This window comes from Acomys russatus, chromosome 13 (genome assembly GCF_903995435.1).
Source record: "Acomys russatus chromosome 13, mAcoRus1.1, whole genome shotgun sequence".
Lineage (NCBI taxonomy): Eukaryota > Metazoa > Chordata > Mammalia > Rodentia > Muridae > Acomys > Acomys russatus.
In genome coordinates this window covers 65,569,111-65,583,302 of record NC_067149.1, presented here as the reverse complement: position 1 = coordinate 65,583,302, position 14,192 = coordinate 65,569,111, and the positions used below count along the sequence as shown (strand labels likewise).

The following is a 14,192-nucleotide window of genomic DNA, read 5'->3' as shown; positions in this document are numbered from 1 at the left end:
TAGACATGATCAGAAAACCCCTATGCTATCTGTAATTCAATCCTTCTCATACTTTGTCTCAATGTATGTGCTTGGTTACATGCACTTCTGAGACAACACAGGGTAAGGCTGTGAATTTTATGGCAATGAGCTTTACAAAATTCAAATTATGTCTCTTGATCAACAGCAGTTCAAGAAAACTACTATTCCCTTTTGTTAAAATATAGTCATTTCCAAGTTCTAACAGAAGACAGATACGTTTTTCACCACATGGGGGCATCAGTAACTTAAAAATTCATGTTTATTTAGAAATAACTATCTGTGGAAATTGTAACAGCCTATCTTAACAAAACATCTATAACACACCATATACTAGCAAGCTTATCTACATAGGAAACAAACCCTGGAAACGTGCACTCTGTGGCTCTGACAGTGTGCCAGTATGTGGAAACGTGCACTCTGTGGCTCTGACAGTGTGCCAGTATGTGGAAACGTGCACTCTGTGGCTCTGACAGTGTGCCAGTATGTGGAAACGTGCACTCTGTGGCTCTGACAGTGTGCCAGTATGTGGTGACCAATTTGGTGTTCTCACCAGCTTATCAGCCTCTTATGTGTGTTGTAACTATACAGCTGAGTTTCCATGTCTTAGGGGCATTACATAAGTTAAAATTAAAATTTCATTCATGTGCTTGTGCATGTGTGCAGACAATCCTGCCCACCTTTCACAAGTGAATATACTACTTAGGAATTTTTAATTTTTAAGTATTCATTATGGGGGGATTACATGTAATTACACAAGTTAAAGGTGGAAAAAATAAGGAGGTATTAATTGTTTAAAAAAATCTAATGTTTGTCACTGTCTACACCAAAGACCTATGTACAGCATGGAGCTAAGCCACAGTGGACACAAGAATGACCCCAACTGTGAGAGCCACGTCCAGGATGCTCAGGCTGAGAAAACACTTGTAACAATAATGTGGTCACCTGATCTTGTAACCAGTGAGCTGAGGTGACAAAGATGACACACTGGCATTTCTCAAAGAAAACATCTGAATTTTAATGTCTTAGTAGAGATTTGTATAGTTAATCCGAGTAAGTATACTGAGTATATTAAATCACCAAGAAAAACAAAAACTTATGACCAAAAGATGTGATAAATGTAAATTTTCAGAAAGCAACTGTATTTATTTCTAAAACTGTGTAAGAATGGCCAGGGGCTGGGGAGTAGCTTGGTGGTGGGGTGCTTGTCCAGCAGGCACTAGGCTTGGGGGTGACCCCCCAACACTAGGGAGGGTGAAAGCACTATTGGGAAAAGTCACAGTCATCAAATAAATTTGTTTGCAAAACTGGATACATCTTGTTACAATAAATACTAAGGTTTCTCAAATGTTAATGAAGATAAATCACACTGCAACTCAGCCACAAGTGTGAACTGCTGCAAGCCCAAGACGACTTGACAAGCACCACGCCCACAGCTCAAGAACTTCACTGAGCAACAGAAAGGAAGTGGGACAAGGATGGCAACAAGAAGCTGCAGACAAGTACCATGGCAAGTCCTTGACTGAGACAAAGCCACTAAACAGCTTTCAAAATATATAGTCTACAATATAGTTATGAAAAAGATTCTGATCAGCTCACACACTATGATGCAGTTTGTTAAAATATGTCTAACAAAAGAGAGCATACTGAACACAGGGCAAAGATGAACTGAAATAAATCTAAAGTGCTCAGCTCCTTTTATTACAGGTGATAGACAGGTGACTTTGCCTTTAACTTCTTTTTCTTTTCGTTTCGTTTCTTTTCTTTTTCTTTTCCTTTTTTAACTTTACAATGAACATTTCTGAAGAAAAAATATTCTCAAAATACTACGGATATTTTATATGGAAACTGACAACAGGCAAAACTAAACAGAATGGTAGGTCCAGAGCATAGCTAAACCCTCCTGAGCCGCCTAAGAACAGAATAGCACCTTCACCAGGCTCATGAAGGAGCCGAGCAGACTCTGAGCACAGACCCCTTGAGTGCAGCTGTTGATGACTTGGCTCTGTAAGCACACCCTCTTTTAGAGCTCATGTTAACAGTTAAATGCCAATAAAACACACAGCCCAGTCCTGAAGCTTTCTTTTGCCACATAAATAAAAGCTTCGATTTTCAAAATTACACTTAGAATTTGGCAAATACAGTTAAAATGGCAGGTAAAAACAGACCTGCTTATACACATAACTGAATTAAAACAAATCATTTTAAGAACAGTTAGAATCTGTCTCAGCATGAAAAGTTTTAGCAGTGACTCTGTAGTAGCGTTAACTCACACTAGCCTTTATGCAAAATGCTATGCTGCGTCTATAATGAAATCTAAAGATAAGAAAACGAAGCTAACAAAATACAGATGGGGCTGTTACCAGGCTCCGTGCATGTGAACAAGTGAGGCGACAAAGCTCCAGTCAGTGCGTTTAAGAAGCACGGTGCGCCGCCACATGGCAGCAGCAATGGCATACCTAATCTGTAGCAGATGAAGAAAATTTGGCAAACTCACATTGTACAAGACACAAAGCTTTAAAGGAAAGAAAGTTTTAAAAATCTGCATTAACTATTCTTTTTCAAATTATTACAAAGTGGAACTCAACCTTAAATTTAAGATTCTGCAGCAATGTAAAATTATAAGGCCTATCTTAAGGGTGCCAGAAAAATCAAATTACGGTATTGGAAAATGTTTTCCTACCAAGAGAAACATGTCTTTATCCAGTTAAATTTAATTTTTTATTTCTAGTATTTCCCCAAATTAAAAATTTTCATCACTATTAATAAATAATTCTTTAAGACAAGGATTTCTTCTTGAGGTCTCAAAGGTGAACAGATAATGAAAATACTCCCCAGAATTTTATGTGCATGCTCCCTTCTCAAGGAGGGCTTCCAACCATCCAGTCTCAAGCATCCTTGAGCTTTACAGACAACGATTAGCTTAAGGGTCATTGATTTTTATTATTCTTATAAGTAATTGTAGCACTGACACACAACACATATAGCAAATGATGGATGAATTTGAATTTTTAAAATATTTTTTATTTTTATTATAGATTGAAGGGAAAAAAATCTGTAGTTAAACTGTTCTAATCTCAATATGAGAAAAATAGTTTTCTAATTATAAAAGCACTTTAAAGCAAAAAAAAAAAAAAAAAAAAAAAAAAGATTTATTACCCAGGCTATGTAATTTTTAACAAGACACGTGTCTTGACTTTATCATGTTAAAAATGAAAAGTAGTGTTACCAATATGAGAAGCTGAACTCTTTCCAGCCCTCTACCTGCTCTGCTGTTAGACACATAAAAACAGCGATGAGAAGAGTACCAAAGAAAAGTCACGGGAATTCTGCAAAATGTGGCAGGCTTTATACAGAGCATGGCAGGGGGTCTGGGCAGGGAAATGTCCAGTCCTGCTGTGAACCACCTCCATCACAGCACAAACCTCTCTACACTTGAGAGCGAGGGAGTGGCGACTGCTATATGACAAACAGTCTGGAGGATGGGACAGAAAGGGCCTCCTGGCACATGGGAAGGACTCAGACGCTGTGAGAGAAATGGAGGCTCTACTATACAGAGCACTGAAACCCAGTAACATGTGAGGAGGGGTTGTAAAAGAGAATTTTTTTAAAAAGAAAAAAAAAAAACATGGAATGTCTAACATTCTCATTCAAGTGTAACTTAAATACAGTGGGCCTCAATACATGGGTCTTAAAAGGCGCTAACCCCCCGGACTGTGCTCATGCAAACAACGCGAACTAAACTCAGTGGGACGCACAGAGAGACACACAGAAAGGAGGGGAGGCTGTGGGGAAGAAAGGGTCCAGCAGGACCAGGAGGAGAATGAGAGAATAACCGAGAGAGAAATACCAAAGTACATTAGAAACATCTATAAAATTGTCAGCGTAAAAATAAACAGAAAGCAAAGATCTAGCAGTATCTTAGTCATTGTTCCTTAATAATTCAGGAATGAGGAGGGTTGTCTGGTTGGTTTTTAAAACAGGGTCTTGCTATGCAGCCTGGCTAGTCTGGAACTCAATCTTCAAGGCTCAACCTCCTAAGAGCGAGGCTTCTACACAAGCGTCACCACGCCTGGCTAGGGCTCAGCTTTACACACGTGGCTCCACGATGTTTTGTTTTCTTACACAGTAGTGTAGAACAATCAATACAAGGCTAGCATTCCTCTTCACAAGAACATGAGGCTCTCTCCAGGATGAGGGAAATGTTCCACACCTGTAAGGTGCAGACACCTGCCAAAGTCGCCAGCAGCATGCTTCATAAGCCTCTCTGTCTGCTAAGGCAGGCTTCCACTATGTTGCCTCTGCTGGCCTTGAACTTCCCAGGCTCCAGACATCCTGCCCTCCAGTTTCCCAAATGGCTACAGTTCTGCTACACATCATCACACCCAGCCTGACATGCTAAGCCTGACACAGTGCACGGCAGGGAAACGCTCAGCTCTAGAGAGGCTATGCTGCTAAAGAGCTTGAGCATGGAAGCCACTCATATCTACAACTGTGAAATATACATAAAACAAAGTAAGATGGGCTGATGGATGGACAGGTGACGTGGGTGATAAAGCACAAACTTGTCATTCCTAGACTCGAGGCCCCAGGGGCATGTACATGGGGAGCCACTGTACATCAGGCATGCAGCAGCAACTTTTTTTTCTTTTTGCTACACAATTCCTAAGCAAAATGTATGCATTCCTGTAACATTTATACAGAAGAATGCCAATAAATGTATGGTACACTGTGTATGAACACTTAAACACTTAAAAAACTGAATTTTCATCTCACACACACAGGCCACTAAGGGTGCTAAAGGGTGTTGAAAACTATCCTTCATTCTTTTGATCAGATACATTTTATAAAATGCATACTACAAATATACATTAATATAAGGGCTGGCAAATGATGTTAATGCCAAAGCCAGGTCATCCCATTTTTATTTTAAAATGTGTGCAGGCTCTGCTAGATGATACTGAAGAAATGTATCATGTTCGCTCCAAATTTACACTCTGCAGAAATTAAAAATACAAAGACAGCTTGATGATAACAAGGCCAGTCTCTGCACTTCATTATTTTTATCTACTTTTACCTCATAAGATAAGCAGAAGGTAGTGAGGCCTGCACTAAAGCCACATGCACGACTTCAGGGTAACAGATCAAATGTCTATGTGAATAAACGGGAATCTTCACCCATTATTCCAGGAGCAAGTTAACTTCCCTTCAAAAATCTCAGCTTCTATGCGCCACAGTAAAGGAGGTGGCTGGGCTAAGACCTACCTAGTCCACGTTGCCTTCTTTTGTTGTTATGAGTCTACCTTTAATGGCTGAGTCACCTCTACAGCCCTTTTTTGTGGTTTCTCTCACCCTACCTGAGATGGGGTCTCACTATGTAGCTCTAGCTGTCCTGGAACTAAAGTAGACCAGATGTGCCTGCCTCTGCCAGCCAATGCTGGGGTAAACGGTGTATGCTCCACATTGCCCTTTCGAAGGTTATCTCTGGAGCGTTGAAGGAATGCACCAAGCTTACCAAATTGTTGGAATAAGGCATGGTATCTTCTATTTATAACTATAGATTCAAATAGGTTATATGGTTTCATTATGTCAAAGCTACCTGCTCCCTGCCTGAAACACCACCGAAGGACAGCAATAGTACAGCTTCTGGTCGGATGTTCTAGAATTTCAGGCTTTACGTGAACATTCTAACCACAGTGTCTTAGTGCTTCTGCATCAGCTACTAACACAGAACCCTTGTTACAAAAGGATGCCACAAGATCCAACTAGTGTTCTAGTAGACATGAAACTCCCGACTGCCATGGAGAACACAGACACAGCCTTTGCTTCCTAAGACTCAAACACCCACAAAGACAAGGAGCAAGCAGTACAACATGGACTCCTACTGGAAGGACAGGGACAGAGAGACATGGGGAGGGCACCTTGACCTCTAATGCCAAATTAAAATCTAATTGTTCTCTTTGAAATACAAGTACTTTACATGTAAATTATCAACAGCTGATATTGACAACTGTTTAAATACAAAATACCTATGACAAAATAATCTGATTTTTTTGGTCCCTTATGTTTTAGTTTTATAAACAAGTTTGTTCTATGAAATGAATATGCAAAAGAAACATGAAAATTAAAATATGACAAATTAAAATTAATATTCCAAAGGAAGTAACAAATTCCCTTTGACTTGCAGTTAAAAATAAAGCTGAGTGTCCACTTCCAATGTAAGATGAAATCCCTTACTTGAAACTCCATTACACACGTGTTATTAAGTCTTGCACTGAACTTACAACTAGCACACTCTTCAGGCATAGCTAACACTCCTGTTTCATACAGCAGTGAGATCTGGTCACCACTCATTTACTGTAACAATTATCTATACTCAATGGATAGTAACTCATTAAAGAACATTGTCAAAGACTAATGCTTTAGGATATACCCAAGGTTTATAACAAAAAATGATCCCACACAAGAATTAACATGACTCAAAACAAAGTCTTTAGTAGTCTTTAAACAATCTCTCATCCACATTAAAATATCAAATACGAAAGATAAGTGTTTTTGAAAACACAGCTTAAGGCTGCCATCCTTGGCAGCGTCCCTTCAGTGGGGCTCGGGTTAAAGTCAGCCATAACTGCTACCAATTCTTTTATTTGAACACTCTCAGCTGGATGTAAGGTCACTGGTAGTAAATTTAATGTATCTGTGGCTATGATAGTAACTGTTTGGCCTTAGTGTACCCACAGAAGAAGCATTGTTAGTTTAAAATATGGCCTTCTGGATACAGCCTCTCTCAACCAGGCCTCTCTGAGAGCAGCAGCTCCACAGCTGCACGCACTTCCCAAACATTGACTCTAACACAATTATACTCTTACATTTCAATTTGGTATTTGAAGGTGTTTATTGTTTAGCAACCAAACCTCAAAAACCACTTTACCCAGTGATGTAATAATGCAACCAGTGACCCTTAGCTCTGAACACAAAGCATCAAGGTATGAGCAGTCACACAAAAGTTACCGCAGAAGTATCAACGTTTGCCTCAGAGTAGTCTAAGTCTGTTTACTAAGGCTATTTTCTTTATCGTCAGTTCATTTGCTATAAATATGAGCAAAGATAGTATTTTCTACCCTGAGTCTCAGCCTAACATGTCATCATACACAACGGAGTTGGAAGGCCCGGAGATGTAAGTGCAGTCACAGCACTGAGAGGGCGCCACAGAAACCCAGCAGTGCAGCAGCGGCCTGCTGCCTTCCCACACTTCCCATTACAGCAGATATGCTTTCAAAATCACAAACATCCAAACAGCTCTCAGAAATATATATTTATATGTAAATATTTATAAATATATATGCATATACATACACAGTCATTTCATCATTTTACACTTAGAAAGCCAACAAGAACCACCAACTATTTCTAATAACACAACTTTTAAAGGCATTTATCCATATATATATGATACATATCATATATATATATATTAATTCCTAACAGCAATTACCATGATTTTTATAACCTCGAGAGAAAATAAAATCTTTGTGTGTATTTAATTCTTGTTTACTGATACAGCGACAAGGGACCATTAAGAGCATCTGAGCAATCAGTCACATCACTGCTAAGGTCAAACACCTACCTTGTTTCTCGTTGTAGATTATATTCTTACACAATAGGTCATTATGGCAAAGCACCACAGGCGAGCCCAGGTTGGAGAGAATCTCCTTCATCCAAGTCATCTCCTCCTGAAGAAGCTGAGGGCTTGGGATATCACTTAGGAACCTTTCCATTTTAAAAAGAAAATTAGAGCTTGTTTATTTGATTTACACTTCTTTCAAGTTTAAACTTAAAAATCTACTTCAAATGTCTTCCACTGAATAAGCACATAATCCTGAATTCCTGAATTCCAAAACTGGAGTAAAGAAAACTTTTATAACCAACCTACACATGATACTTAAAATATAGAGCAGAAACTAAAAACTCTTGATGCTTCAAAACTGGGAGAGGGACAGTGTAAGCAGCTGCCAGCTGTGACGTTTACTGCCACTTCATGCAGGTGAGGGGCTGAGACACAGGAATTCATTAAGAGGTGTAAGTGTGTTATTTAAAGTTACAGACTAAAAGAAAATATTTATTTTAAACTAGGAAAGATGAATACAACAAAACAGTTAAATTTTCAGAAAATCCTAGACCACTGCCTGAAAAGGAGATGACACACTCTTATCTCAACAGCAAAGCTATATAGTTTGCCTCAGCTCAACCGCAGATACAGTTTCTTAAAAGTCATGTTTAACACAGATTTTCAGGACAAGGGTTAATAGAAAGGTGTCTGGAAAAAGGAGGAAACCAAAAGTATGGGTGTGGGTAACATTACTTAATAGAAAAAAAAGTGATACAAAATAGGCTACCTCCCCCAGCTTGCCAAGAATACCAGCAAACACGGGCTGCTCAGTAGTCACAGTCCTCCCCAGCGAACACAACTGCTCGGTAGTCACACAGTCCTCCCCACATCGCTGCCTGTTCCCTTGGTTCTGCACCCCAAGCCTATCACAGTCCTCCTGACACCCACACAGATGTGCTACATAGAGAGGCCGTCACCAAACCCAGCTAATTACCCTCACTCTTCCTCTCACACTGGCCAAAGGGACATTAACTGGTAACCAGGCCAGTCTGCACCCACAGTCTGCTGCTTCGCACCCCACTTACAATTATTCTTTGTGTGTTTGAGTGCATGTGAGTGCACACTATGAACTTAGGGATCCTGTGTGCAAACGTACATGCAGTGAGTGTGCTGCAACACTTACACATCCTGCAGCTTTAACACACTTTGAATATAGAACATAATAAAAATTTCAGTTTTTATATTAGTAATAACAGCATTATTCCTGATTTAGATTCTAAAGACTAATCTATAAAAACCCCATATACAAAAAGTGAAACACTAAATAAGATTCCAGAAACCGAATTTTCAACCTGACAATCTGTCATTTTAAATAAACACAGTAAAGTAAGATGACCTAAATTTCTGCACTTCCAATGTACACCTCTAGATGTTTATACACAGAAACATTTAAAAGGTCTCTATGACCAACCATAATTGGTATCACTGTACCATTTCATAGTATTCTTTATGTAATTATTTGTAAATAAGTACTCTGTATTTGTCTCATCTCTTCCTCCCTTTATTATTGCAAGGACTTTTTGTCAATGCCAGGGGCCTTCAAAGGGTAGGGAAGCTATTCTAGTAGTGTCATCTGAGAGCAACAGAGTCAATTATTTTGTTCACTTTAATACAGAGGAAGCAAGCCAGATTTTATACAAGCAAAGTAATGCAAATATCAAAGTAATTTACCTTTTATTAATGTCTTCATCAGCAAATCCTGTGGGAATGAGAGAGAAGTATTTCCCCATCTTTAGCCATAGGTTAGATTTGGGGATCCAGCCATTGTGTGCATGGATAGCATGGATTTTAGCAAGCTGACGAGCTATTAGCCTGTTTAAAAACAAAATAGCACAAAAATTTTTAATTAACTATAATAAAGTTATCTGTTTAGAAAAGATTCTCACCTGATCACCTCTAGTCAGATTTCTCAACTGTCTTCCAAACATTTCTGAGGCGTTTCCTTCTCAGCTCCCATTTTAACAGTACTCAGCCAGCTCAGGTTAAGTCAGGCTAAGTCTGTTTCTTGTGTGCCTAGCTGGACTCTTCCACTGCGCCCTGCTGCAGCACCTCTCACAGCTGGTTGCTATGGCTACAACATCCTTGACTCCTGATGCACCCATACAGGAACTTTTGACCCATTAACATCACATCCTGTTCCTTGACTACAAACTCCCACTGGCCCAGCTCTATTTACCCTAAGGCCAGTTTCTCCTCTCCATCTGAAAAATCACACTACTACAGCTTCTACTTAATTATGATCCCCAGAAGTAAAAGCTATCCCCATCAAAGCTATTGCTGAAAAAAATTTACTATCCACCTAAAATCTGATTTAATGGGTTTGGTTGGGATCTGGCTAATGAATGAGAATATTTAAAAAGCTTCCCTGATAATCATAACATACAAAAATATTTGAGAACAACTCAAACTAAGAGAGAGAACCAAGTGTCATCAGCTTGGTTCTAGAAGCCTCTATGACATTTATTGTTCTTGTCTGATTTGCTTTCTTTCTTTCTTTCTTTTTTTTTTTTTAATTGAGATGACGTATCTTGTGTCCTAGGCTAGCCTTCAACTATGTAGCAAAGGGTGACTTTTATTCATGTAGCTTACATAATACTAATCTTAGTCCTAAAACTATGATCCCTTTGCATCACCAAATTTAGGAGCACACAGACTGACTCAAGCCTGTATGAGGAGCAAGGCTCAGTGGTCCTGTACTTGCCCAGGATGTGTGAAGGAACAGAAAGCAAGTGTATCAATCACAGTATACTTTTTAAAGCAATGATGTATAAACCTCTTTTGTTGCTATTTTTTAACTTATTCTATGCTGGTGATCAAATCCAGGCAAGCACTCCTATACCCTCAACCTTTTCTATTTGTGTGACAGGTCCACACACTGTTATACAAGCTGACTCATGAGGGACCAGGGAACCATGTGAACAGGGGAGCTGAGCTTCCCTCCCTCCGGTCCAGCTCTATGCACTATGAGCCTGGATACCCAAGAAGGAAACAGACACAGGACCAGACTTAGAACTCAACTGTTGTGGAGGAATGCAGGTGGAGCTGATGGCCTAACTCTGCCAAGACAGGGTAGGCAAGTCCTCAATAGTCCCTGCTTCACAAACATGTCTGTCAGATAAAGTGGGCCAGAAGGCTGAAGGAGATGCTCCAAGGTGTTAAAAGAGTTTCAAGTGACTGTGCAGGTAACAAAAGTGTCTCTGTCATTTTTTTTTTTTTTTTTTTCATTTTGGAAGCTGCTAACCTACACTTCCTATTTGCTCAGCTAATTAATTTCATTCCTTCTCAAGTCTCTGACGGGGCTGAAGACATAGAAGCATTAAGAGCACAGGATAAGTAATGACTGTTCTGTGGTTCTGGTGTATACATCATATGCTGGTGTAATGATATAAATGCATAGGTAAAAGGTTTTTTTTTTAATTAGACTAAAAGGGGGAATTGTGGAGGAATGCTGAGTGAATTTATCAACTGTCAATAAAGCACTGTTTAGCCAATCAGCTGGGCAGAAGGACAGAAAGTGGAAGGCGGGACTTCCTGGAGAGGAGGAGGAGGAGTGGACAAGGACGAGGAGAGAAACTGCCTAGCACCACCATAGTGACAAGTGCTTGGAGTATATGTATGTTACGAGGTTTTGAGTAGTTTGTTTATCTTACAGGTAGATTTGTTTTGGTTAGATTCTGCCCAGCACGTAGTGCTGACAGTTTAAAAATGTGCTTCAGACTCCTTGTCATTATTTAGCCTTCTCAGACCATACTGACACAAATTTATTGTAACAAACTGTAAATCAGGTTGCCCTTGAACTTGCTACAACCCTATCTCTGCCTCCAGAAGGCTGGCAAAACAGCCGTGAACCACTCCCACCTCAGTTTTCTTTAATTTATTTTATTTTTAATTTTATGAGTATATGTATGTATAACTATATGCACCTGAGACATTGTATCCCCTGGGGCTGGAGTTACAGGCAGTTTTGAGCTGCCTGACATAGGTGTTGGGGACCAAACTCAGGTCCCTCTGTTCTTAACCACTGACTGAATCGTCTCCAGCCCCAATCAACTTTAAAAAAATAAAAATTCTTGTTGGTGGTGTCCTTGTGTGTGGCATTTGAAGTAGAAGACGACGTACAGGCAGGCAACTTCCTATACAGCTGAGGATGACCTTGAACTCCTGACCTACTGGCTCTACCTCTGAAGCACAGGTGAGCTCCATGCCAACAAAGGCTCATTCCTATACTAGTCTTCTCTTGCTGGGTGAGGAGCTCAGGTTCGTCCTCTTGTCCTGCGTTTTGCTCTGTTGGCTTATCCTTTATTTCTTTCAAGATCCTCGTAAATATGAGCAGAACTTCCTACCCATAATCCTTTCAAAATAATTTATGATTCAGACATATTGACTCAAACTTGCCTTTCCTGTTTCTTGTAGTTTCTGTTTTCTAGTAGTAATAAAAACCTGCTAAGCACTTTAAAATGCCATGAAAGAGTTACAACACAATCAGAAATAAACTTAAAAAAAAAAAAAAAAAAAAAAAAGCAAATATACTCCTTGAAACACAAACTAACTTGATTCCTATCAGTTTCTTCTTTTGCTTTTTAAGCCTCTTAAAAAAAAAAAAAAAACAGTAAATCAGTTCAGTACATCGTTTATTGCAAACCAGACGCTATACAATATACCTAGAGCCAGTGCCTGGTTTATAATAGTACATATTCTTTCTACATAGTGAATATATGACCACTTTGGTATTATCAGATGTAAGCTAAGTGAGTAGATCTAACTAAAAATACAAGTATGACCATTTACTCAAACATGATTATAAATACTAAAGCCAACAAACCTTTACTAAACTGTCATTAGGCCACTATGTATGTGGGTCATATACCCATGGATTCAACCAAGCACAACCAAAATGATTAAGAAAAAAATAAATCCACAGAGTTACACACCAAATACTACATAATTTCCATACTGTTCTCCTTCTCTCTCCTCTCCTCTCTCTGTCTCTATCTCTGTCTCTCTCTCTCTCTCCACCCCACCCCCAACCCCTGTGGCACTGCCTGCCTGATGTCATTGTCACATAGTATGTGCTGGACCTCTCTGCAATGGCTCATCTGTCCCGGAACACATAGATATCTCATACTCAGAAGCTGAACAGTAATCCCTAGAGAGCATTCACACTGCATGTGGGAATAAGTAATGCAGAGACAACTGGTGATGGGGGGACACGTGCTCCCCATGTGTCACAAAGGACTCCATTGCACACCTTTGAAATTAGTCACTCAGGTACATCAACAAACAAGTATGAAAAAATTCTACTCTTTCCACTTGAGGTTACTCACAAGATTATAAAGTTTCCTTGGTAAAAAGAAATTCTATGGCAGGCTTAAATACTATGTAATTATAAATACTAAGAGCAATAAAATGTCCTGCATTCATTTGGTTTTTCACTTTTAAGTCTAACAATATCACCATTTTCTACTTAGTACAACAAAGCCCTATCTTCTTTTATATTCTACTTAATACATAAGGACTTGGTCACCCATCAATGGTATCCTTTCAGCATCTACTTGTATATGGCATGTGGATCAAAAGTTAATGACTGAAATGTCTTTATCTTAGTTTCCTCATTTACTTAAGCAAGCTTATTAATATCTACCTCTTAGGGTTGTTTTGCATCAATTTTGTTAAATTAGATTTAGGCACTACGAAGCTCCTGCTCAACGCTCCATCAGGGTTCGCCATCACCATCACTTGACCATGTCCCCAACTTTAATAAGTGAGTTCTAACATCTCTAAAATCGTAATATACCTATTAAACAAATTTTTATACTATAACTAATTAAAATTTAAATAAGTTAAATCTAATAGTATCAGAAAAGGCACAGCTGGGCACAGTGACTACAACTGTAGTCTTCCCATGTGGGTGCTCAGGGGCTGAGGGAGGAGAATCGTTGTGCATTTAAAGTCAGCCTGAGCTGCCATGAGCCTCTATCCACCATCACCAAAAAAAGAAAAAGAAAAAGAAAAAGAAAGAAAGAAAAAGAAAGAGAAAAGAGTAAAACTAGTCTTTGGTGACCCCGCGCCTCAAGCATAGAGGTTGTATATGGATTTCCCAGTTAAAAGCTAAGAAGGTGCAGCAGGACAGTGAAGGCACACGCCTTTGACCCCAGCACTCCTGAGGCAGAGGCAGGCACGCCTCAGAGTTCCAGGCAGCCGGTTCTATGCAGCAAGCTCCAGGACAGCCAGGGCTACACAGAGAAACCCTATCTTGAAAAACAAAACAAAAAAATTTAACAGGCCATGAGTTTAACCCCTGGTACCACTAAGAATGAATGAATGAATGAATGAACGAACAAATGAAGGAACAAACAAACAAATGAACCAACCAACCAAAATAAAAAGGAAGGATGTATAAAGTTCCACTTAAAAAGGGGGGGTGGGGCTCCCCCTCAAGGAAGATCTTTGATCTGAAGATCTCGTGTCCTCACAGGCCTGGCTTTGCAGGCTTGGTCTCTACATG

General features: G+C 39.4%; 1 protein-coding gene across 1 annotated transcript in view; it reads right to left on the bottom strand.

Annotated features, from left to right (window-relative positions):
* Etnk1 (ethanolamine kinase 1) overlaps window positions 1-14,192 on the bottom strand; it is a 39,900-nt gene that overhangs the window by 8,575 nt on the left and 17,133 nt on the right. Inside the window, exons 3-4 of the mRNA XM_051155569.1 lie at window positions 9,359-9,499; window positions 7,646-7,788 (exon numbers count right to left, since the gene is read on the bottom strand). Coding sequence (XP_051011526.1) covers window positions 7,646-7,788; window positions 9,359-9,499 — 284 coding nt within the window. The remainder of the gene's footprint in view (window positions 1-7,645; window positions 7,789-9,358; window positions 9,500-14,192) is intronic.